The sequence below is a fragment of the Chrysemys picta genome, chromosome 11 (genome assembly GCF_011386835.1).
Source record: "Chrysemys picta bellii isolate R12L10 chromosome 11, ASM1138683v2, whole genome shotgun sequence".
Taxonomy (NCBI): Eukaryota; Metazoa; Chordata; order Testudines; family Emydidae; genus Chrysemys; species Chrysemys picta.
In genome coordinates, this window is record NC_088801.1 from 75,197,552 (window position 1) to 75,220,477 (window position 22,926).

A 22,926-nucleotide genomic window follows, 5' to 3' on the forward strand; every position below is an offset into this window, starting at 1 on the left:
GTCCTTTGTTCCAGTTTCTTTCGAGTATCCTTGGGAGTGAAGAGGCTATCTCGTGAGCTGAAGACAAAATGGAGGGGTCTCCCACGGGCTTAAATAGACTTACTCTTATGGGTGGAGAAACCCCTCCTCTCTCCAAGTCCAGCTCCAAGATGGCGTTTTGGAGTCACCTGGGCAAGTCACATGTCCATGCATGACTCAGTTTTTACAGGCAGCAGCCATTGTTTGCATGCTTCCTGACGAAGTGGGTATTCACCCACGAAAGCTTATGCTCCAATACATCTGTTAGTCTTAAAGGTGCCACAGGACTCTCTGATGCTTCCTTGAACGTCCCCATGTAGACTTATTATGTGGATTGGAGCCTTCCAAGATCCATTGTCCGTTAAGTGCTTCTTGATTGGGCACTTAACTTTCCAAATTCCCTTCTAAAGAACCTGACCAAATGCCTTACTAAGGCTATTTAAAATCAAACAAGTATACAGCCAATATTCGTAACTTCGACTACAACAATGAAACATGCATACAAATAGGATGAATACATTCAGTAGATCATAACCTTTGCAGAGATATGTTACATGGCATATGTAGCATAAAACATATTCCAGTTATGTCATATATACATTCATAAGCATACTTCCATAAAGCCTTATGGGGTGCACCGTCACAGAGGGGACTTCCAAGGGTTGGATCACAGGAGTTTGAGAGAGAATCAGCATCATATATCAAAGGTGCTAGTCAGGCTAATTGCTTCAATACATCTGCCTGACAAGGTATTCCTGGAAAGAGAATATGATGATCCTTTTAAATTACCAGTGGGAAATCTTTTTACTTACTACATAATGAAAACAGAAACCCGTGTCACTGCAGAATTGTTTCTGCAATCTAATTTTTTGACTTGTGAATGGTCTTGCCCATCCATTTGCCCCTGCTCAGTGGGCACCGCTGGACTGTGGTCTAAATCCTGTTGCTATTGAAGTCACTGGCAAAACGACCATTGGCTTCAGCAGGACATGTATGTGTGAGTGCTCCCAGTGGGCTAGCTCTGGGACAGAAAGAAAGGGAGGGCCAGGACTGCAGGAATATCCAGCAGGATACCAGGCTAAGCACGTTCATGTTCCAGATCTGTTGCACAGGATGAGGGAGGGGACAGAGAAGTGGCCAACCAACTCCTTTCTCTCTTCTGGGTTCATTGTCCCAGACAATGACTCTCTGAAAGGCAACAGAGATGGATAAAGGGAGAGTTTTTCTCCTTTGTGCAGTGCTCATCCAACCTGCCAGGTTATCAACATTTTAATGGCTTGATCCTACTCCCATTGAAGTCAAGAGCAGACCTCCAATGACTTAAGAGGTACAGTGGGTCCTGTAATACTTCACAGACAGTACTCCTGTAAATAGGTATTCTCCTCATCTTACAACCGGAGAAACTGAGAGACAGACATCACCTGGCTGGGGGAGCAGAGAGATCTAGTGGATGATGCATGGGTTTGTGATCAGGAGAGTCCTATTTTATGCCTGGTTCTGACGTTGAATTAAAAATTCTGTGGAAAGGGCATTTTTCTTTGACATTCTGTAGTTTATTTGCTGTAGAAACTTGTAGGTCTTCTGCCAAATCCTATTTGTTTGATCCCTCCTAAACGCTAGACCTAAGGCTACGTTTTAGTCACGAGTATTTTTAGTAAAAGTCATGGACAGATCACGGGCAGTAAACAAACATTCATAGCCCGTGAACTGTCCATGACTTTTACTAAAAATACCCATGACTAAAACTTGGGCGGGGGGATCGCGGGTGCTCGGGAGGTGGGGGGTCCAGGGGCACCACGAGTGCTGGGGGAGGTGGCCTGGGACCCCCGCTGGTGCTGGGGGGGGGCCCAGCAGTGTGGAACCCAGGACCCCTGCAGTGGTGCTGAGGGGGGGAAGGTTGGGGGGCTGGCAGGGGCTCCCTACCCGGCTCCGTGTCCCTGTAGCTCCTAGGTGGCGGAGGAGCCAAGGGGGCTCTGCACGGTGCTCCTGCCACAAGCGCCGGCTGCTGCAGCTCACATTGGCCAGGAATTGCAGCCAATGGGAGCTGAGGAGGCGGGGCCTATGGGCACGGGCAGCCTGCAGCACGGAGCCCCTCCCCCCCCTGCCTCTCCGCTGCCTAGGAGCTGCTGGGCCATGCCGTTGGGAGCCGGGGGGGCCCCCACCTCAAGATAAGCACCCCCTCGCACCCCGCAATCCCCTGCCCCTAGCCCTGAGCCCCCTCTCACATACCCGTGCTGCTGCTGCTGCTGGCCCAGGGGCTGTCCGGATCGGGCAGCCCCTGAGCCAGTGCCAGCCATTGCAGAAGCCACGGAAAGTCACGGAATCCGTGACTTCCGTGCAGGCCCGCCGACAGCAATTCCAGGTCCCAGGGCAGAACAGTCAAGGGGCTCCCATGCACGCACAAGCCACACCCGCGGTCCACATGACATTTGGGTGGTGCCGTGCCTGCGGTGGCTGGTGCCCAGCAAGCTGCTGGGTGCGCTCTTCCGGCATGGCCAGGGCTTCCACATGCCCGCCAAGCAGGGTTGCCAACTGTCTAATCTCGCAAACCCAAAGACCCTTGTCCCGCCCACTGCCCCGCCCCTTCCCTGAGACCATGCCCATGTCCCTCCCCGTTCTCTGAGTCCCCGCCCCCTGCTCACTCCATCCCCTCTGGGAGGGAGTTTGGGTGCGGGAGGGGTGTGGGCTCTGGGAAGGAGTTTGGGTGCAGGGGGGGGTGCGGGGTGTGGGAGGGAGTGAGGGGTCAGGCTCTGGGAGGGAGTTTGGGTGCAGGGGGGGTGCGAGCTCTGGGAGGGAGGTGTGGGAGGGAGGGAGGGATCAGGCTCTGGGAGGGAGTTTGGGTGCAGGGGGGGTGCGGGCTCTGGGAGGGAGGTGCGGGAGGGAGGGAGGGGTCAGGCTCTGGGAAGGAGTTTGGGTGCAGGGGGGGTGCGGGCTCTGGGAGGGAGGTGCGGGCTCTGGGAGGGAGGTGCGGGAGGGAGGGAGGGGTCAGGCTCTGGGAGGGAGTTTGGATGCGGGGGGGTGCGAGCTCTGGGAGGGAGGTGCAGGAGGGAGGGATCAGGCTCTGGGAGGGAGTTTGGGTGCAGGAGGGGGTGAGGGGTGCGGGCTCTGGGAGGGAGTTTGGGTGTGGGAGGGAGGGAGGGGTCAGGCTCTGGGAGGGAGTTTGGGTGCAGGTGGGGTGCGAGCTCTGGGAGGGAGGTGCAGGAGGGAGGGAAGGATCAGGCTCTGGGAGGGAGTTTGGGTGCAGGGGGGGTGCGGGCTCTGGGAGGGAGGTGCGGGAGGGAGGGAGGGGTCAGGCTCTGGGAGGGAGTTTGGGTGCAGGGGGGGTGCGGGCTCTGGGAGGGAGGTGCGGGAGGGAGGGAGGGGTCAGGCTCTGGGAGGGAGTTTGGGTGCAGGGTGCGGGCTCCCAGCTGGGGCAGGGGGTTGAGGTGCAGGAGGGAGTTGGCGGTTATTTTGAGCAGCTCCTGAAAGTGACTGGCACATCCCTCTGGCAGCGGCTCCTAGGCAGGGGGCCCAGGGGGTCTCCACACGCTGCTGCCCGCAGGCACTGCCCCTGCAGCTCCCATTGGCTGCAGTTCCCGGCCAATGGGAGCTGTGGAGTTGGCGCTCAGAGTGGGGGCAGCATGCAGAGACCCCTCCCCCCCCAGGAACTGCAGGGATGTCGGCCGCTTCCGGGAGTGGGGCGGAGCGAGGGCTGGCAGATAGTCTAGCCCTGCTGCACTGGCGACAGCGACTGAGGACCCCCTGGCCCTTTTAAATCACCTGGGCCCCTGGGCAATTGCCCCCTTTGCTCCCCTCTGTCAACCGACCTGGTTCCATGACCTCCGTGACAGACTCGCAGCCTTAGGTATAGCACCTTCCAACAACAGTTTTGTGCCCTCGGGCTAATCAATTAGCCTTTCTGAGGGCACGTCTACATTACCCGCTGGATCAACCGGGAGCGATCGATCCAGTGGGGGTCGATTTATTGTGTCTAGTCTCCCGTCGACTCCGGTACTCCACCAGGGTGAGAGGCTCAGGAAGAGTCGACGGGGAAGTGTCAGCCGTTGACTTACTGCTGTGAAGACACCTCGGTAAGTAGATCTAAGTACGTTGACTTCAGCTACGTTATTCACATAGCTGAGGTTGCGTAACTTAGATCGATTTCCCCCTCCCTCCCCAGTGTAGATCAGGCCTGACACTCAGGTTTCTCACCTGTAAAATGGGGCTAATGATATTTAACTGCCTTAGGGAGGTGATGTGAGGCTTAAGTAAATATTTATGAAGTGAATCATAAAATGTTTCTCTTTCCCCCTCGGGTTTCGTTTTAGAAATGTACGTCTTTTCTGCGCCGTTTCTCTTGGATGAACCAAGAACTAATAGACTTCTGAAATCAGAAACACAAGGCAAGTGAACCCGGGTTAGTTGCGATAGGAAGTAATTTTTTTTTTAATTCCCACCTTAAACCAATGTACCTTCCGAATATTTAAATATCAGACTGCAACATAAATGTCTTTCATTCCTTCATTTTACTCTGCCCTGTCAGGACTGCTTCTAATATTTCAAATCTCTGAGAAGCCTTAAACAGAGAAATATTTCACAATTGCCCCCTCCCCCAAATATGGAATTTCACCTTCACAATGGTACCTGTCCAGAATGGGCAGTGTTTGCTCTTGGCCCAGTGACAGGGTTTGAGGTCAGATACTTCATGGCCCTGTAAGCTACAAGTGGGAAGGTTTGGGACGGAGGGACTTGGAAGCTAGAAATTGGACATGGATACACAGCTCTTGCTTTTAGCTCTGGTGGGTCCTGAGAAACCCAGTTTTAAAGCTGTAAAATTATGTATATAAAAAGCAGTCATGGAAACGAAGGCAGCTTGGTTTAAATGTGGAGGGACACAAAATATAGTCCCCGTCACTTTTTAATGAACCATCCCTAAAATAGTATTTCTGTATCATATGCAGCAAGTGCCAAATGCTTGGTGGCGTAGAATATATAAAATAAAAGGTTTATTGGTACTCATTTGAGATTGTCTAACCCGAGGCTTGTAAAAACTTCGTATCACTGCACAGAGTATGTGTGTTTCATATACTCTATGTGCCTATATATTGGTGGTACTATAAAAATTGGTAATTGCCTTTGATAATGAACTAAATACATGCAGTCAGTAAGCATAGGGAAGTAAAGCATAGGGAAGTAAAGTGCACTATTGCAGATACTGAGATAGCTGGATCTTGTTAAGGAAAGTGGGGTTGTTAGGGGTTTTTTTGGTGCCTGACTTACACTTTTGGCTGTCAATACTGGAACTATGCTTTTCTCTAACGACGCCTCCTAGGGACATGCGTTATTACACTCTGAAAATGCTGAGAAAAACCAGAAGTCGAAGTAACGTCCCAAGGGTAGGGTTATCCCATAATGCTAAGGGATAGAAACTTACTGAGCTAATTTGTGCTGCCCGTTTTCTAAAATGTGTCTGCACAGTGTTATCCCCAAAGAGAGTGGCAGGATATGGCCTTTGAAAAACAATGTAATACTGTTATGGAAACACTTCACTCGCTAGTGCTAAAGTTTCAATTTTCAAATTTAGCAATTCCTCCCTGGATTCTATGCGGTCCAGGTTACTAAGAATGGCCAAGAATGCCTGTGGGAGCTCAAGGAAAGACACTCTGGTTTCAGCACTTGGACTGCTTCAGAATTTTAAAACAATTGAAAGCCACTGGTTTTTAAGTTGGCAACTTACAGTCTGCTGAAGAGGAAGCCCTGTCTCTCTGCCAGCATTTATTGTTTTGAAAGAAGAATTAGCCCACAGCGTGGTTCTTTTGAGGGAGAGCTCTCATTTGTGAAATGGTGCTTGGAAAATTTATGGCTGCTGCTTAAAAGGACTTGAAATCAGTCACTGCTGCTTGCTGGTGTCCTGCCAAAGACCAGTTTGGAAAATTTTCATTCTCCTGGATTGGGTAGTGTGGCCAGATTCTCAAATGGAAGAAAACTGGTGCAATAGCCTCCCTTGTCCCCATTCAGGAGTGTTGTGATGGAGGACTGGGATACTCAGGTTGGTTCCGAACAGGTTGACAAAAATGAGTTTGTTTGAGCTGACCAACTGATGGCTAGATGGGTATGACGCATGCCCAGCATTTTAGCCATTAAAACATGTACTATGAAATAGAAAGTACAAATAGTCTGTAGCCAGAGGATGGAATTTCCGCAATTCCATTGTAAATGATATGGTAACTAAATTCCGATCTGTGACTGGCAAAGGTTTATATTTACAAGTATGTAACTATAGTTGGATAAGTTCTAAACATGCAAGTGCACATACAGCTCCCCCTGCTTTCAGTGGCGGGTTGTTAACAAACCTAAGGACAGAATTTGGCCGTGTGTTCGGAAAAATATACGGATGTTAGCCACGTCCAGTGGGACTCTAGGATTTCACATTTGCAAACCTAATTCAGTGGCAATGCAAATAATTCGCTAAATAGGGTTGATTGTAACATACACGTGGTTATTTATTTAGAGCCAAGTCCTGAACTCCTTAGGAAGCTTTTACTTGGTCCTGCTGCCGGCAAAACTTCAATGGGAAGCAAAACTCCAATGGGAATTCAGGCTAGGTAAGAATGTGTGGATTTAGACAGGTAAGACTCCCATTGGATTTCAACGGGGTATGACACAGACCCCCTAGTTCTTAGACCAAATGCTTTTGATTACAGCTTGATTATTGGGCTTCCTTTCTGAGCAAATTCAGTGGCAAATGTGGGAAACCAATGTACATCTACTTGCCTGTTGCTTTAAACATATTAGCATTGGCCAAAGGCGGCTTCACACTCTTGTTGATTTCAATCAGGGTTGCAGCATTTCGTAGGTCCTGACATTAATCATTACAATTGTTGTTGTTTTTATTATACACATACACTGTCCGCATATATAGAGTTATGGTGCCCACCTGCGGAAGAGTGAGGGTGAGCCAATGGCCCACTACACCCAGGAGTGCTGGAACAGTTTGTATAGTGGAGGTGCTGAGAGCCATTGAACCAAACTGTAAACCCTGTATATGATGGAAAACACTTCAAGTCAGGGGGTGCCCCCACAGCGCCAGCACCCCTAGTTCCAGTACCTATGGCTACATCTTTTCAAGGGCCAGCTAATACCTTATGTAAATAAACCAAAACGGATCAGAATTGCACATCAAATGGGAGGGTGTCCTGGCCTGACTAACCAGTCTGCTAAAGGGAATGCAGTGACTGCAACCTTTTTTATCCATCAGCCAAATCGGCTTCCACCACGGGCTAAGCACCGTGCTCACTTCGTGAACTCAGCAAACACCCAACATGTTGGACTCAAAATATCCCACCAAAGACCATCTCCGCCCTTCCGGAAGTCAGTGCCTTGTACTCAAAAGTGCATCTACGCTGCAATAAAACACCATGGCATGGCCACGGCTGGCCCGGGTCAGCTGACTCGGGCTCACGGGGCTCAGGCTGTGGGGCTAAACAGTTGCAGTGTAGATGTTTGGGCTTGGGCTGGAGCCTGAGGTTCTGAGACCCCGCGAGGGGGGGAGAGTCTTAGATCCTGGGTTCCAACCTGAGCCCAAACATCTACACTCATTTTTAGCTCCACAAGCCTGACCCAGCTCACATGGGCTCTGGGGCACAGTGCTACGGGCTTTTTATTGCAGTATAGATTTACCCAAAGGGTTATCACGTAACACGTAGACAGGGGCTTGTTTACTTATGTAAGCTCAGCCAACCACTGTGGGCTATTTGTAGCATTTGCTCTCCTGGGTCACATAATTACATCGGGGTTTAATATTATGGACACTGCATGTTTTTTTGAGCCTTCGCATCATACGTAGAGTTAAAGTGATCAGAGGCACCAACTATTTCACTTTACTATTTCCCTGGGTCTGTGGGAAAGGCAGGAAGGTTCATTATTTTCTACAAGACATTGAGTATAGGGAGTCTGGGTATATGGATGCAGTTGCTCTGGTGCCCAGCAGAGTTTCACACTGTCTAACTGTACATCCCTGCATGGTTATCATCCAATTGTCTCTGCAGGCCAGTGCAGTCGCATTCAGTGTGGAACGCCTGGCAAGGCAAGAGCCCCTAAGGGCTAGATCCAGAAAGGGATTTAGGCAACTAAGTGCCACTTTAGTCACCGAATCCAAAATTTAGATCCTCAAAACCCCACTCAATTGTTGCCTAACCCCCTGTAGGCATCTGAATTACCGGGTGCCTACATTTTGGGTCGTAAAGTCCCCTACATTTCTGCAAGTGGGCATGTGCACACAACCTCCTCAGTCCTGACCCTTGGCACCCTGGTTCATGCCCAAGTCCCTCTGATTCCTAGCGCTTGTCAAATGAGGGGTCCATTTTTTGTCTCAGTAATTCGGACTCCTATCTCGTTGTCTCTACACAGTGCACCTAACAACCCTGAGTGGGATTTTGAAATAACGTCGGCCTAACTCTGCTCCTGCTGAAATCACTGGTGAAGCTCCTGCTGGCTTTAATGGGAGCACAGTTAGGAACATGCCGAGCGCTCTTAAAACCCCCCCATCCCATATAGTTCATATTTACGCCATCCATGTTAGGCATGTTTAGATTAAAATATGCAGGTACAGATAGATACATATTTTAATATCTGGGAGGGGTTGTATATTATATAAAATTTGGTGTTGGTTACATACTACTTTTATTGTTTATAATACAGAATTTTTCAAGATGATTGTAAAGCAGCACTTATTTACAACTTACAGGTCTGAGAGGAGGGGAAAATGAACTTGTTAAAAGTGTGTTAGAAAGGCAATGTGGCCATGAGCCAGCTAGTGCTGTTGAGCTGGACAAAACACAGGCAGAATAGCATGTTCTTCCATGAAAATGTTCACATGTCTTTTTTTCCAGCACTACTCCCGCATTCCAAACTCAGCTCTGCCACTGACTCATTTTGTGCCCTTGTGCAAGTTACTTGGCCTCTCTGTGCCCCAGTGAAATGGAGAGGGGAGGGGGTTACAAGGGTAACGCAACTGGTTGATGTGTTTTAAAGCAGCAGTTCTCAAACTTTAGCCACCCGAGGTCCCCCTGCCCCCACTCCACCTCTTCCCCCAAGGCCACACCGCCACCCCACCTCGCTCCACCCCAGCCCCTCCTTTTCCCCGCCTCTTTCCACCCCAAGCGTGCCCCCACCCCGTTCTGTTCCCTCCCCCCAGCACCTCTTGCACACCACTGCACAGCTGTTCAGCGGCGTGCGGGAGGCACTGGGAGGGAAGAGGAGGAGTTGATCAGCTGGGCCAGTGGACCCCCGGAGTACCCTCGCAGACCTCCAGGGGTCCGCGGACCCCAGTTTGAGAAACGCTGTTTTAAAGCATTCTGAAAAAGGTAAATTCCTGGGCAGGTATTCATTAGTATTTATTACTTCCTTCGCTCCATTGTTGTGTCTCTGGGGCTGGGTGATGTTTATCGAAATAGCTGAAGCGTGGAATTAGATTGGCTGTGGTGTCAGACTGACCATCAGAGCTATGAACAGAGGGTGAGTGGCACTCTCAGAGCTACAGAACATAGGACACAGTCTGCCTAAAGGCTTGATGGTTTAAATTGCTGGATTTGTAGGATGAAAGGAGAGCTACTGTGAAAATGACACTAGGTTGGCAGTCTTCTGGCTAGCTTTGTTAGGAAATGGGGACCCCACAGCGCTGCTGCTTTGAGTTGATTGCAGAAGGAAAATAGTTGTGAGTAGTGTGAGAAGAGATTTTTTTTTTTTTAAAGGATTTGAAGAGCAGGGGCAGTTTCAGAGCCCAATCCAAAGCTCATCAGTGTCTGTGGGTGTCTTTCCATTGAATTCAGTGGGCTTTGGGTCAGGCCGTAAATGAAATTCTGCCAATGATATGGAGAACAGCATTTATATGAAAAGGTATTTCCGACTATTAGTGTCGAAAGACCCGATTTTCCCCCATTGCAGTCAATGGGCTTTTTATCATTGTGTTCGATGGGCGTGGGAACAGGCTCATATACTGTATATACACACACACGTATGCTGTGTATATACATACATAAGTGCATACAGTGGAGATCATTTAACAAAGCAAAGGGGGTTCTGAGAGCTGGGAAATCCTCATTACAACATAGAGTTCTTCCTCGAGTGGTTGTTCATGTCAATTCCAATCAGGTGTGTGCGCATGCACGGCCACCAGAAAACTTTTCCCCTAGCAGCATCCGTCGGGTCGGCCTGGGCGCCCCCTGGAGTTGCGCCTTCATGGCGCTCAATATAGAGCCCTGCCGACCTGCCACCCCCAGTTCTTTCTTGCCGCTGGTGATGGCTAGCTGGAACAATCTGTTGCTCTTACTTTTGCTTGCAGTGTCCACTCTTAGTGTTTATAGTTAGTTCTCAGTAGTTACTAGTATTAGTTTAGTATTAGTAGTTAGGTCAGAAGTTTCCTTTCAAGCCCCACCCTCCACCAATGCTCCCCAGCACCGGGATATGCCCTGGTCTCCAGGGTTCAAACTCTGCGAGAACTATGAAAAATTGATGCCTATGAGCAACCCGCACTCTTCCTGTCTGCTGTGTCACGGGGAGAGTCACCAGAAAGAGAGGTGCAGAATTTGCAAAGGGTTTTGCCCTAGGACCTTAAAAGACCAAGAGCAAAGGCCCAAGATCCTTCTCATGGAGGCGGCACTCCGGCCACAATCTGACCTCAGATGAGACTGTGGAAGGAACATCGATGGCTTTGGCCTTGGAGGACAACAGGGTCCTACAACAGCTGCTGCAACGGGTGGCCCAGAATCTGGGTATCCAGGCAGAGGAGGTGGTAGAGGAAGCCGCCTCTATGGTAGACATCCTCGCTCCCTCCAGGCCCGCCCACATTGCTCTGCCATTAATTAAGACCATTGCTGAGACCACAAAGACCTTGTGGCAGACCTTGGCCTCTTTGCCACCTACGGCCAAGAGAAATGAAAGGTGGTACTTTGTTCCCTCAAAAGGATATGAACACTTATATCCCCGCCCCCCAATTCCCTGGTGGTTGATGCAGCTAATCAGCACGAGCGCCAGGGCTACCCAGGGCCCTCCCCTAAAAATAGGGATGCTAAAAAACTAGACCTATTTAGGAGGAAGGTCTACTCCACTGGGGAGTTGCAGCTCTGCATATTGAACCAGGAGGCCATCATGAGCAGATACTCGTATAACACCTGCGGCGCGATGGCCAAGTTTGCGGAGCGGCTGCTGCAGAACTCCTGTGTGGAATTCTCTGCACTGGTGGAGGAAGGGAAACTAATTGCATGAGGAGAGGAGGCGTTGGACGGGGCAGACCTCAATCTGGTCCTTTCCAGACTCACAGGTCTGCCCTTTGAACCTTTGGCGACATGCTCCCTGCTCTACCTTTCATACAAGGTGGCGTTTCTGGTAGCGATAACGTCAGCCAGGAGGGTGTCTGAGCTCAAGGCCCTAACCTCAGAATCTCCTTACTCTGTATTCTATAAGGACAAGGGTCAGCTCAGGCCTTACCCTGCTTTCGTCCCGAAGGTTATCTCCCAGTTTCACATCAACCAGGACATCTCCCTCCCAGTATTCTATCCTAAGCCACACTCGAGTGGCAGGGACCAAAGGCTTCACTCTTTGGATGTCCGCAGGGCGCTAGCCTGCTACATCAAGAGAACGAAACTGTTCCTTTCCAATACCCACCCTCCTTCCCCTCTGTCGGAGTAGCTGCCAAGAAGGAACTGAGGGGGTGGCCGGCCGGCAGGGCTCTATATTGAGGGCCAGGAAGGCACGACTCCAAGGGGCACCCAGGCCGACCCGACGGATGCTGCTAGGGGGAAAGTTTTCTGGCTGCCACGCACACACGCGTGCACACACCTGATTGGAATGGACATGAACAACACATCTTGAAGAACAACAGTTACGAGAAGGTGAGTAACCGTTATTTTCCCACATGGCAAATCTGGCAAATATACTCAACTTTTCAGCTGTCACCACAATATAGATATGAGATGTGTTTCTGCTACACTCCCAGTTTAGGGATGGTTTTAGAACTGAGGTTTTATTAAATTTAAAAAATGCAGCCTGGATAATCCCCACAGCAGCTCCATCTCACCGGGACTCAACAACATACTTCCTTGGGCCACAGTTTGCTTCTCTACTGCCTTCCATTTTTCCCTTCGTAAGTGCGCCAAACCCTGGCAGTACCCTGACGTTCCCTTAGGATTGCTACATGTTGGCAGCTGTAGACTACAAGGTTATATTTTAGGTTCTAAGACATTATAAACACCACAGCAAGGTTCAAGTATTTTGAACACGTCGCTAAAGCAACCAATAAATCCCCTTTCCCCGCACAGGAATTTATGTAATGTTCAGTGCGGGGGTTATTTTGAGGGCCCTTACAGACTGACTCTACTTCAGTGCCAATATAAGGCAAACCAAAATCCGTGACAGTAAGCTCTTGGGAGTAACTGCAGAATCTCCAAGAACCTCAGAGTATCCTACCCACACTGGTCAATTTTTGCTGAAGAAAGTCACAGGACTGGAACGCTTTGAGGCAACGTAGGTCAGACTGTTCTGTGTGAGGAAAACTTGATCAGGTTCTGTTAATATGATGCCAGCTTCTAGCCAACCTTCAACCTCAGGGAGCCTTCATTCCAAATTAAAAACAAAACACATGGTTAAAATAATTTTAAATAATAAAAAAAAATCCAAAACAAATAACTGGATACAAATGTACAGAAACAGATATGTTGACGTGGTCTTTTTAATGTGGCATATCATGTTACCTAGGCCTGGCTAGATTATTTACTGAAACTGGGGAATAACAATTGAAATGGGAAAATGGTTGAGAGTTGCATTTTTCCCAGCTAAAACTCACTGAGCATTTCCCTCTCTGAGAGTTAAAGGCCTTCCCCATGTGGGATTAAATATTAAAGCTGGTTGAAATAGGTAATTGTTTCATTAGTCTTTTTCTTTGTAAAGTACATTTTCACTCCCCCTCCCACCATTCTTGAGGAAGAATCCTCAAAACGAAAGCTTTCAGCACCGAACCTTTTTAAAAAAGTTTTGCAAAAAAATGGAATACATTAAAAATCTGTCCATTTTGAAAAGACCACCGCAAAATGAACACGTAAATTTTCAGAACTTTTCATAACCTATCAGCTCTATTGAACATGCATATAATCTTGGTTGCCATTGGGAATTGAATCCAGGCTCTATGGAACTAAGAGCACGAACCGCTACAGCTTAAGCTATACGGACTAAATGGGAACTAGAGCAGAGTTGTATTCTCTGTGGATCAGGCCCAGAGCGGGACATAGAGCACACAATGAGCAATGAGAGGGCTACAGTATAATTCCCCACTGATCTGTAACCGTATTTCATGGATTTCTCTCTCTTGTATAGAAGCACGTCAGCATCACAAAGCCATGCAAAAGTTTAGAGTCTGTTACAAACTCAAAACTCAGCCCAGATGGGCCAGAAGGTTTGTGAACAGATCAAGTGAATCTGGCCTCATGGGTGAAATCAGCTTGGGAGCAGACTCAGTAAACCCTCTGAGCTTCCCCAGGTGGGGAAACAAACATCGCCATAGAGAAAGAAGGAAGAAATAATGGTGAATGGACAAGCTGAGGAGCAGAAGATAGCAGGAAAATGGCCATTTACAGGGAGTGACACGGAGATGAGTTTAGCATCCTGGCAAATAGATATATTACGAGGCCATTTGTCTGAGTGCAGTAGACACAGGGCCCTGTAAATAACTAATAGACGATGCTTGATTGATGAACGTGCCCATATGTAGAGATACTTCCTCAACCAGGCCTTGACAGCCACATGTTCCCACTGATGAGTTCAACTACAGCAAAGTCAACTGAAAAAGGTTTCTATTAGTGTGTGTGGGTAAATACACCAAAGTGGATGCCTTGCATTTAGCCTTTGGAAATGGCAAACTAAAGTAGTCTACGTACAAAGAGATCCCAAATGATTAAACATGAGAGGTTAGGTGGAAGTCAAATCATTCTCAGTTTCTAAGCAACCTCTGCGTTTTTCACTTTGCGGAGGGTTTCTCCCCCCGCCCCCCAGCTTTTCTTCTTTTTTTTTTTTTTTTGAACTGCCTCTCAGCTAGACTCCAGATATGTCATCTGTTAAAGACATGGGCCAACAAAGAAAAGGAAGTGGTTTCCAAGCAACAGGAACTACACCACAGTTTTTCAAATTGATTGTAGCCCTCTGACTCAGATATCCTTTTATTCATCCATTCTCCAGTGTGGCAGTTCTCTGCATGCTCCCTCACTGATCAGAGAACTGGACACCTACAGCGTAATTTCAGTACAAAAGCCACATTGATAATTATCTCACAGCAATAGGCACACGGAAATACAGCCTCTGAGGAGACCCATAGGCCTCCATGGTTTAAAGAACAGAACATGAGTGGGTGCAGTATCACTGTTACAATCATGGTCTGACTGGGATTTGAAAATTCTGTTCTTTACTAGCAGTGCTGCAGTCAGAACTGGTTGAAGTCCCCTCAGACATAGGCCAGTATGTAGTTTCCAAATTTGAGATCACTTACCACCTCCGGGTGTTCTGGAGATGCCTTTGGGTGGGCTAGGGGCTCCAAAATTGAATGACATTTTTGTTGGAAGTATTGCCACCAAATGCGACTGTCTGAGAGATGGCACCATTCCCAGTGCTGAACAGATCTCAAAAGGTCTAGGGGTGAGGTGAAAACAAGCAGGAATTTGGATGTTCACCTGAACCTCTCTGGGATTTAGAATTGAGATGCTGTGAGAAGAGGTGACTCTAGAAGATTTCCAGTACTTCCTTTCACTTTGTGGTCGGAGATACCATGGGACTTTGTCCTGTAGGGGTACTTTTGCCTCCAGTCCTGACCACAAAGTGCAGGGAAAGTGAAAACAAAAGTTCTCTCTTCACACTCAGAGAAAAAAATGGGTTTGATTTTGGTGTGCTGCCTGGGCAATGGTTCAGATCAGTTTTTATTTTGTGTGAACCGTTTCACCCACTTCTAATTATTCACCCCACCTGTCACCATCTTACTGGGCAGCACCAATTGGCCACAGCTCAACATCACTCCCAGAATTTCTTCCTTCTGGGTGTGGTATGAAAAATGTGGCAGTCCCTGGTGTTGCAGTTTCAGGGTAACCGCACCTGTATATCCCCTCTGTGGTCCCTCAAGGCACTCACTTAGGGTTACCGGCTCCCAGTCATCACCTCTCTTGGGCAGGGACCCACCTCTCTCTCTCTCTCTCTCTCTCTCTGACTGGGGTTTTAAGGCTTCACAGTCCTCTGCCTTACACTGGGATATCCCCAGCAAGCCAGTCTGCCTAAACACCGGTGCCTGTGCTTTGCTTTCTCTCTGCAGGCAATCAACAGCGTAATGCCAGCAGTTACAAGCTAGCACACAGCCCTTTCTAAGCAAGCACACTTATTTTTAAGATGAAAGCATTACAGAGAATACATAAAAACAATATACTGTATATCCATGCTGAATACTTACCAGAGGTCACCCGTTAGTGTTATGGGGCCCTATCAGGCAGGCCAAGGTCCTTCCAACTATTCTGCAAGGATTGGGATCCCCCCCTTTGGATAGAAGGTCTTGCCCATTTGCTGGACCAAAATAAAGGCCCTGGGTGAGTTCAAACACAGCCCTTTTAAGCCAAAACCCGTTCTTGGTTTTCCTAGTCTCTGGAAACCCAGTTTGAACCAATATACATGAGCCTCTCCAGAGGGTGGTATCTCTTGCAGTGTTTACAATGTGAGTGAGTCATCTTAATCAGCCCCCACAGTTTTAGTTCCTGAAGGAGCCGTGGTAACCCTCCCCGTGCACTAGAACACAATCATACGCACAATCCCTGGCTCCCAGTGATACATCAACTTAATACAGTACGTTCCCCAAAGATACTGCATGGGGCTGCAATGTCTGTGACACCCAGCACCTGTGCAGAGGGGGTGGAATTATCAACCAAAAGCTCTTCCCATACTGGCCCATTTACATGGAGGAAAAAACCCTGGAGGTGAGGGGCCTACATTCTTACTGGGCCATATCCCGGTCTCTAGCTGAACTGCACACTGTGCGTGGGGGTAGTTCCTTTGCCCTGAATTAGAGCAACCCAAGGACTGCTAATGACCCTAAGCAGCCAAAATTACAGCCACAGATATTGGCCACCTGCCCTTTACCCTGATATGCCACAACAGATCGGGAATGGCGTAGGGCAGGGATTCCCCAACTGTGGCACGTGTACCCCTGGGGGTCCCCGAGACATCTCTGGGGGGTATGCAGGAGAAATCGTGTAATAGCAGATTTTATTTTATTTATTGCATTTTCATTACAGGCTACTCAGATGAAGCTTTAAAACTCTGTGGGAATTTGTTATAGAAAATACGGTAGTTAATTTACTTCAAGATGTACCAATGAGAACACAGAGACGCTGACATACAGAGCTCTCACCACCAATCACCGTACAGCACCAGTTCAGTTGCCCAGCAACTGTCCAGTCTGAGCTCAGAACTTGGGGGGGGGAGGGGGTGTTCGGTTACCTACATCGCACTATAACTATATCTGTGCATAACCGTGAAATATGGACAGATGGTTAGAGACAGGTAGTGTTAAGAAGAACACACAAAGTATCAGTGATGAGACGGGTAAGGGCATGTGGGCAGCTGGTAGATCTGGAAGTGGGTACGCAATAAGAGAAGTTTGGGAATCTCTGGTACCTTGCCTTGAGGTAACCCCACCATCCTGAAACTGGATACTTTGGGTTTAAGGCCCGTTTGCACTGGTGACATATGCAATCTGGCCATGCCACAAAGGAAAATCTGCCACACAACTGCATTTTGCTCTGCATCCTGCACCAGCGTGCACAGTGATCTTCACGTAGGGGCCTGTCGTGTGAGTCAGGGAGAAGAAACAGGAGAATGAAGAACCCAGTTTGACAAGTCAAAGTCATAAAATCCGAGCCCTGCAGCAGCCTCCCTGAAGCGCTGCACGGTACAATATTTAGTATTTAGCTGCTTTTGTTTTACATCTTTCCCCTGGGGGACACTCTGAAATACATTCTGTTTAGAAACTCTGCTGCTCAGATGGTGGGGCCCAAACCAGCTGCCTCTCTGCAATGGGGCTCTGCTTCACAATACGGGGCGGGGGGCAGAATTAGGCCCTTAGGTTTTCTGGATATCTTTTTCTTTCCTAGGGGCTAGATTGTGCCTTTCAGCACAGCCATGAGCAGCTGCACACACGCCTGTGCTCCCTCTGGGTTTTTTGGGGAGGGGGGAGACGAGGTGGGGGAGGAAGGATTAAGGGGATGAGGAGGAGGGAGTAACTTGTTGCAACCCTTTGCAAATGTGCGGTTTGCTCCCCTTTGCACCTAGCCAATTGCCGTGCTCCCCAAGTGGAGATGAAGCCCCGCCCCACCCGCTGGCTTCCAGGGGCTGTGCTTCACACCAGACCCAAAATACGGGGGTTGAGAAGCCTCACTTCCTCACACCGCCTTGCTCAGGCAAAGATGACAAGGGATGATCTAACCTTTGGGTTCTTACTAAAGACCTTTGCGTGAACCTAGCATCTGCCACTAGGAGTTCATCTGCTCCTGCTTGTATCCGCAGGAATGAATGTTTGACATGGGGCCATAGTTAGCTAAAACTGAAATATCCAAGTTGGGCTTCTTCAGCGTTGGTCAGACGATTGTGTGTTTGAAGGAGAAAGGGAAGATACCTTCTGTCAATCAGGCATTGGCTATTTCAATCAGGAGTGGCACCAGTTGCTCATAGCTCATTTCACAAGCCAGGATGGGCATGGGTCGGATTCACAAGTCTTGGGTTGAGACTCCTTTAAGATGTCCTAAACTTCCTGGTAAGTGAATGTACTGAACTCTGGGTGTGCCGGTGGGTATTGGTGACCCATGGTGTTTGATCCAATGCGTGCAATCTTTTCAGTGAAGTAGGATGACAGTTCCTCGCAGTGCTTGGTACTGGGCTCTGATGCAGATTCCAGCGACTCAGGATTAATGATGCTGTTTACCAACTTGGATAACTCTTTGGGGAGGGATTTGGCAGCCTCAGTGGAGACTGGTTGGAAGGTTCGTTTGGCCTGTAATACAGGCTCAGCATAGGCTTTGAGAAATAAGTTATGTTTCATCCTGTCTGAATCAGCCTTTGTTTTCCTACCATTGGTGCTTGAGTTTCTGCCCCTCTCTTCATCTGCCGCAGCGTGTCAGAAAACCAGGGAGATCTGTGTGGGTGGTGGGGAGGAAGGAGCCACTTGGGGGCCAGTATGTCAAAGGGCAAGACCAGTGTAGAATGGTAACTATTTACCAGGTCCTCGACTCCTCGTCCTGTGGGCGAGGTTGTCCTTTAGCAAACTTTGTAATTTGTTGGAGTGCATGAGTCGTCGTAATCGAATCAGGATCTTTGGTCCATCTTGTGGCCTGGGCCCTGGAAAGTCTCTGACCACTGCCTTAATGGGGTGATGATCTGTCCAAGACAGTGGCTAGGTTGTGATGTCCTCTGTCTTGACATCTAGGCCAAAAATCAAGTCAGTCGCCACGTGGGTTGGACCAGAGATGAGGAGACAAGTGAGGAGATGAATTTTCTGACTTTCGCATCCACAGCCTTGTGGATGTGTGTGTTGAAATCTCCCAGGACAAGAAGTCTCGGATATTTCACTACTATCATGGACTTTTTCTTCATCAACATCACTTATGTTATGCAATTCCACTAACCCCCTCTCCCCCCCCCCACCACAAAGCCTCTCCCCCCAAAATAACCAGGAAAAATTGTTTGTATAGCTGGTCATTTCTAAGATGAGTGTTAATTAAAATCAAGGTTCTACTGTACTGATGCTCAGAGAAAACCTTGAGATACTTTTTTATGCTGATTAAGTTTAGGAAAGGTATTATCTACTGGTTACCACTAATTTTTGCAGAGTGCTTAATTTGTCAAAATAATATATTTCAACCTAGGTTGAACATAGTATTCTTTCTTGGCTTTGCAGAAACTGGAAACATTGGCCATGAATTTTTATTGGTCTGCAGTTGAGGGAATAAAAAACTTGTCTGGAGAATTAGAGCTAAATAGACTATTTTTAAAAGCTGCCTTGAAATCTCAGTAGTTATTTAGTATAGTAGGGATACATTTAATTTACAAGTGTATCAAAGGATTACTAAATAAAGTACACTGTAATATGCAATATAAATAAGGGGGGGGGGTCTAGCATAAAGGGCCTTTTTGCACCCCTTAATAAAAGAGAACTAATAGCAAGGATTACAGTCAAATAAACTAGTTAGCCACTGCCTTACACATCCACCAAAAATCATATTATAAATGCTATAGAATTCTCTGTGACATTTCACTCCATATTCTTTATGAAAATATGCTTACGATATGAATGACATAACTGAGATGTACTTTATGCTAGATGGGTCTTGTAAGATATCATTGGAAAGGTTATAATTTACTGAATGTGATTATTCAATTTGTTTACCTGTATCATTTCTGTATCTGAAGTTAGGAATATTGACTCTGTATCTGTATTTTAACTATGCTATTTTGGGTGATGCCCACTGCTAACACTTCAGGTACAACAATGGGAAAGCCAGACAGGGCTGATGAAACATCAGTGAGGACAATGGACAGTGAAGCGCTTGGCCTTCTTGCGGATGGACGCTCCATACTGCCACTGACTCATGGACACTGTGATGCTACAGAGCCAGGTGGTCTTGTCACCTGACACGAAACATTACCTGGGACGTCTTGTAACTTTCCCCTGGAAGGGAAGAGGGGTCAAGTTTGGGAAACAAAGGATTCCTGCCTTATGTAAATCTTATTTAAAGGTGGGAAGGAAGGCAAACGGGACTCCTCCTCTCCCTGGCCTGTCTGCCCAAGAAGAAAGACTGTTAAAGCCGCCTGAAGGGAAGGGGGGGGGGGAGAGTCCAGACTGAGACAGGGGTCCAGTCTGAAAAGGAATGTAACTGGAACTCTGAACCACAGAAACTTTGCAACCTGCCTAAAATAACACTTAGGGTGATAATTTATATTTTGTAACCTGTTTCTTAAGTATATTGAGCTTAGCTTGTATATTTTGCTTTATTTGGTCAGTAATCTGCTTTGTTCTGGCGGTTATCTCTTATATTCACTTAAAATTCACCTTTTGTAGTTGTTAAACTTATTTCTTGCTTATAATATAACCCAGTTTATGTAATGTCTAATGGGGAGGGGGGGCAAGAAGTGGTGCATATCTCCCTCCACATTGAGGGAGGGGGCAAATTTCATAAAATCTTTGGGTTTGTCCCCCTTAAAGGGAGTGGGCACCAGGGTGTTGGGGCAAGCTCCTAAGGCTGAATCTTTCCAGAGCGGATCCCTGTCTCTGTGCAGCTGGGCGTGGCCCTGCCTGTGTGCCAGGCTGGAAGAGGCTTGTGGGCCTAACCAGCAAGGCAAGGTAAAGGGGACCCAGCTGGCAGAATAGACAGGCTCAGTGGTGTCTCAGCACATCAGGTGACACCCCAAAGGGCCCAAACCCGTCACATTCCCAACCTGACAACAGCACAACTTGAAAAGCAACACAAGTTTTGCATTCATTGTCTGGATCTCTTGCGAATGTGAAATCCTGTCTGCTTCCAACATGAAGAATTGTGGTTTTGGGGGCTCATTAGCCAGTGGTGGATCAGAGGTGGTGATTGCTATTGTTCTCAAGTATGCCGTAAATGTACGGGGAAGGCATTTCAGTCACCCCAGTGGGTGCTTTCCCCTGAGCTATGGATGTCATCAACTGTGATGTTTGCTGATCTTTTTCTAAGCATTAATTTGGTTTATTTTCCTCACAAATCCAGGTTCTAAAGCCCTTTGGAGTGTTTCTTTGAGGAGCGAGTTAGCACAGTGAATACCCCTCACCGTTCTCTCCTTGACATTTTTGCATTATTGCTCAGTCAAGCATGAAGCACTTGCGGTCTCATCACCTCAGGCTGTGACTGCATCCGATCCCACAAGCTCGGCAGTCTCAAATCTTGGGCTTGTTACGTGCTCTTAAGACCAGGGGGAGCTGAGGGTCCTTTCACCTCACCGGATCCAGCCCTCAGGCTTAGCCGATAGTGTCCAGTGAAATTAGAGCTGAGAGGCCCAGTTTTCAAAGCAGCTCCCACTGCTGCCAGGCAGAGTTTTGGGTGCTGAGCAACTCTGAAGAGCAAGCCCGGAGGTGTTTTAGCTCACTCTGTTTGGTGAATGACAGCTCTGAACTCATCTAGCTTTCTAACTAATGCCTTCTTCTTTTCCAGCTCCTACGGCGAGCTCATCAACTGCACCTTGCTGATAGCCGAGAAACTGGCTTGCTATTGGCCGAACCAGCGGGTGGACGAGTTCTTCATAGCCATTCACAAGCACTATTTCAAAAATTGCTCCCTCTCTGGGAGGTCTCTACGCGACCCACCGAACAACATCCTATACCCGTTCCTTGTGGTCCCCATCCTCATCACCCTGCTCATGACGGCGCTGGTGGTGTGGCGGAGCAAGCGGAGTGAGGGCATTGTGTAAGCTAGTGTGCCCCAGGATCTCACTACATCAATAGAGACCTACCTTCCTGTGGACTAAACCCTCTCTGTCAGACCGGGCGAGCCCTTGTGGAATCAGCAGCACGTTGGAAGCTTTGTAACCCGAAGGCAAAGTGTGGAGACAGAACAGTGCACACTTGACGTTTAACACTGTCCTGAGCAGAGAGGGGTGCTGTACTTATATACATTTCCTCTGGATAACAACCCTTTATTCAGGCAGAGGTGATATGCTTTGGACTAATGCCACTTCTCAATAATTACTCTCAGTAACTGCAGCACTTCTTGCAAACCAATTACTTGGTCATTTTAAAAATCATTTATAAAGACAATTAATTGAAAAGTATATAGTATAGGTCACGATTAGTGTTTATACACTTAATCAGTAATCAGCCACAGGATGGATCTGGCGAGGTACCATTCTGTAGACATCTAATTATTATAATTTATTTCTTGCAAAGTTTTGGCTTGAATGCTTCTGAAGTCTATCGTTGTTAATTAAAGGAACCCTTGATTACTTTGCAAACCGTTGTTGTCAGGTTTTTTGCTTATAATGTACTGAAATACTGCTGCACTGCCTAGCTACACAGAAGCCAGACTTTTCATGGTTAAAAGAGATTTTTGCAAGTTATTTCTCTTATAGTTTCATAGAACTGTAGAAATGTAGGGCAGGAAGGGACTATGAGAGGTCATCAAGTCCAGCCCCCTGCTCTGAGGCAGGACCAAGTATACCTAAACCATCGTTGACAGGTATTTGTCCAACTTGTTCTTAAAAACCTCCACTGATGCGGATTCCACAACCTCCCTTGGCAGCCTGTTCCAGACCTTAAGTATGCGGATAGTTAGAAAGTTTCTCAGAATATCTAAAGGATATCTAGAGACCTCAGCCAAGATCAGGGCCCCATAGTGCCAGGCACTGTGCAAACATAACAAGAGACAATCCCTGCCCTGGAGAGCTTACAATCTAAATAGAGGGAAAGGAAAGATTCTTCCATGGGGAACTGAGGCACAGATAGGTTTAAGTGACTTACCCAGGGAGTTTTGCAACAAATCTGGGAACTGAATGCAGCCTAAGGCTCACTCTGGGGGCTTCACCACAAGCCTATTCTTCCTTCTTTGTGGCACCCTTCAGGAGGAAGGTGCGATACACACGTTAGCATGAGTAAATATCATAAATATTATTGGCAAGTTTGTTCCATTCTAGAATCTTATTCATGAGATTTCTGACTGTCTCCAAGATCAGGGGGAGGGATAGCTCAGGGGTTTGAGCATTGGCTTGCCATACCCAGGGTTATGAGCTCAATCCTTGAGGGGGCCATTTAGGGATCTGGGTAAAAATCTGTCTGGGGATTGGTCCCCCTTTGAGCAGGGGGTTGGACTAGATGACCTCCTGAGGTCCCTTCCAACCCTGCTA

The 22,926-nt window shown here is 47.8% G+C and overlaps 1 protein-coding gene across 5 annotated transcripts in view; it reads left to right on the top strand.

Moving 5' to 3' along the window:
* The window catches only part of RAMP1 (receptor activity modifying protein 1), a 127,138-nt gene extending 105,100 nt beyond the window's left edge, over positions 1–22,038 (top strand). For 3 of the 5 annotated variants that reach the window (XM_005281811.5, XM_024106569.3, XM_024106568.3), the window contains one exon: positions 21,243–22,038. In XM_005281811.5, the coding sequence (XP_005281868.1) occupies positions 21,243–21,498 (256 nt within the window). In that variant the 3' untranslated portion in view covers positions 21,499–22,038. Of the gene's footprint in view, positions 1–19,550; positions 19,686–21,242 lie in introns of all 5 variants that reach the window. The other 2 variants (XM_065562219.1, XM_065562218.1) reach the window with 1 other exon arrangement.
* The last annotated feature ends 888 nt before the right edge of the window (positions 22,039–22,926 follow it).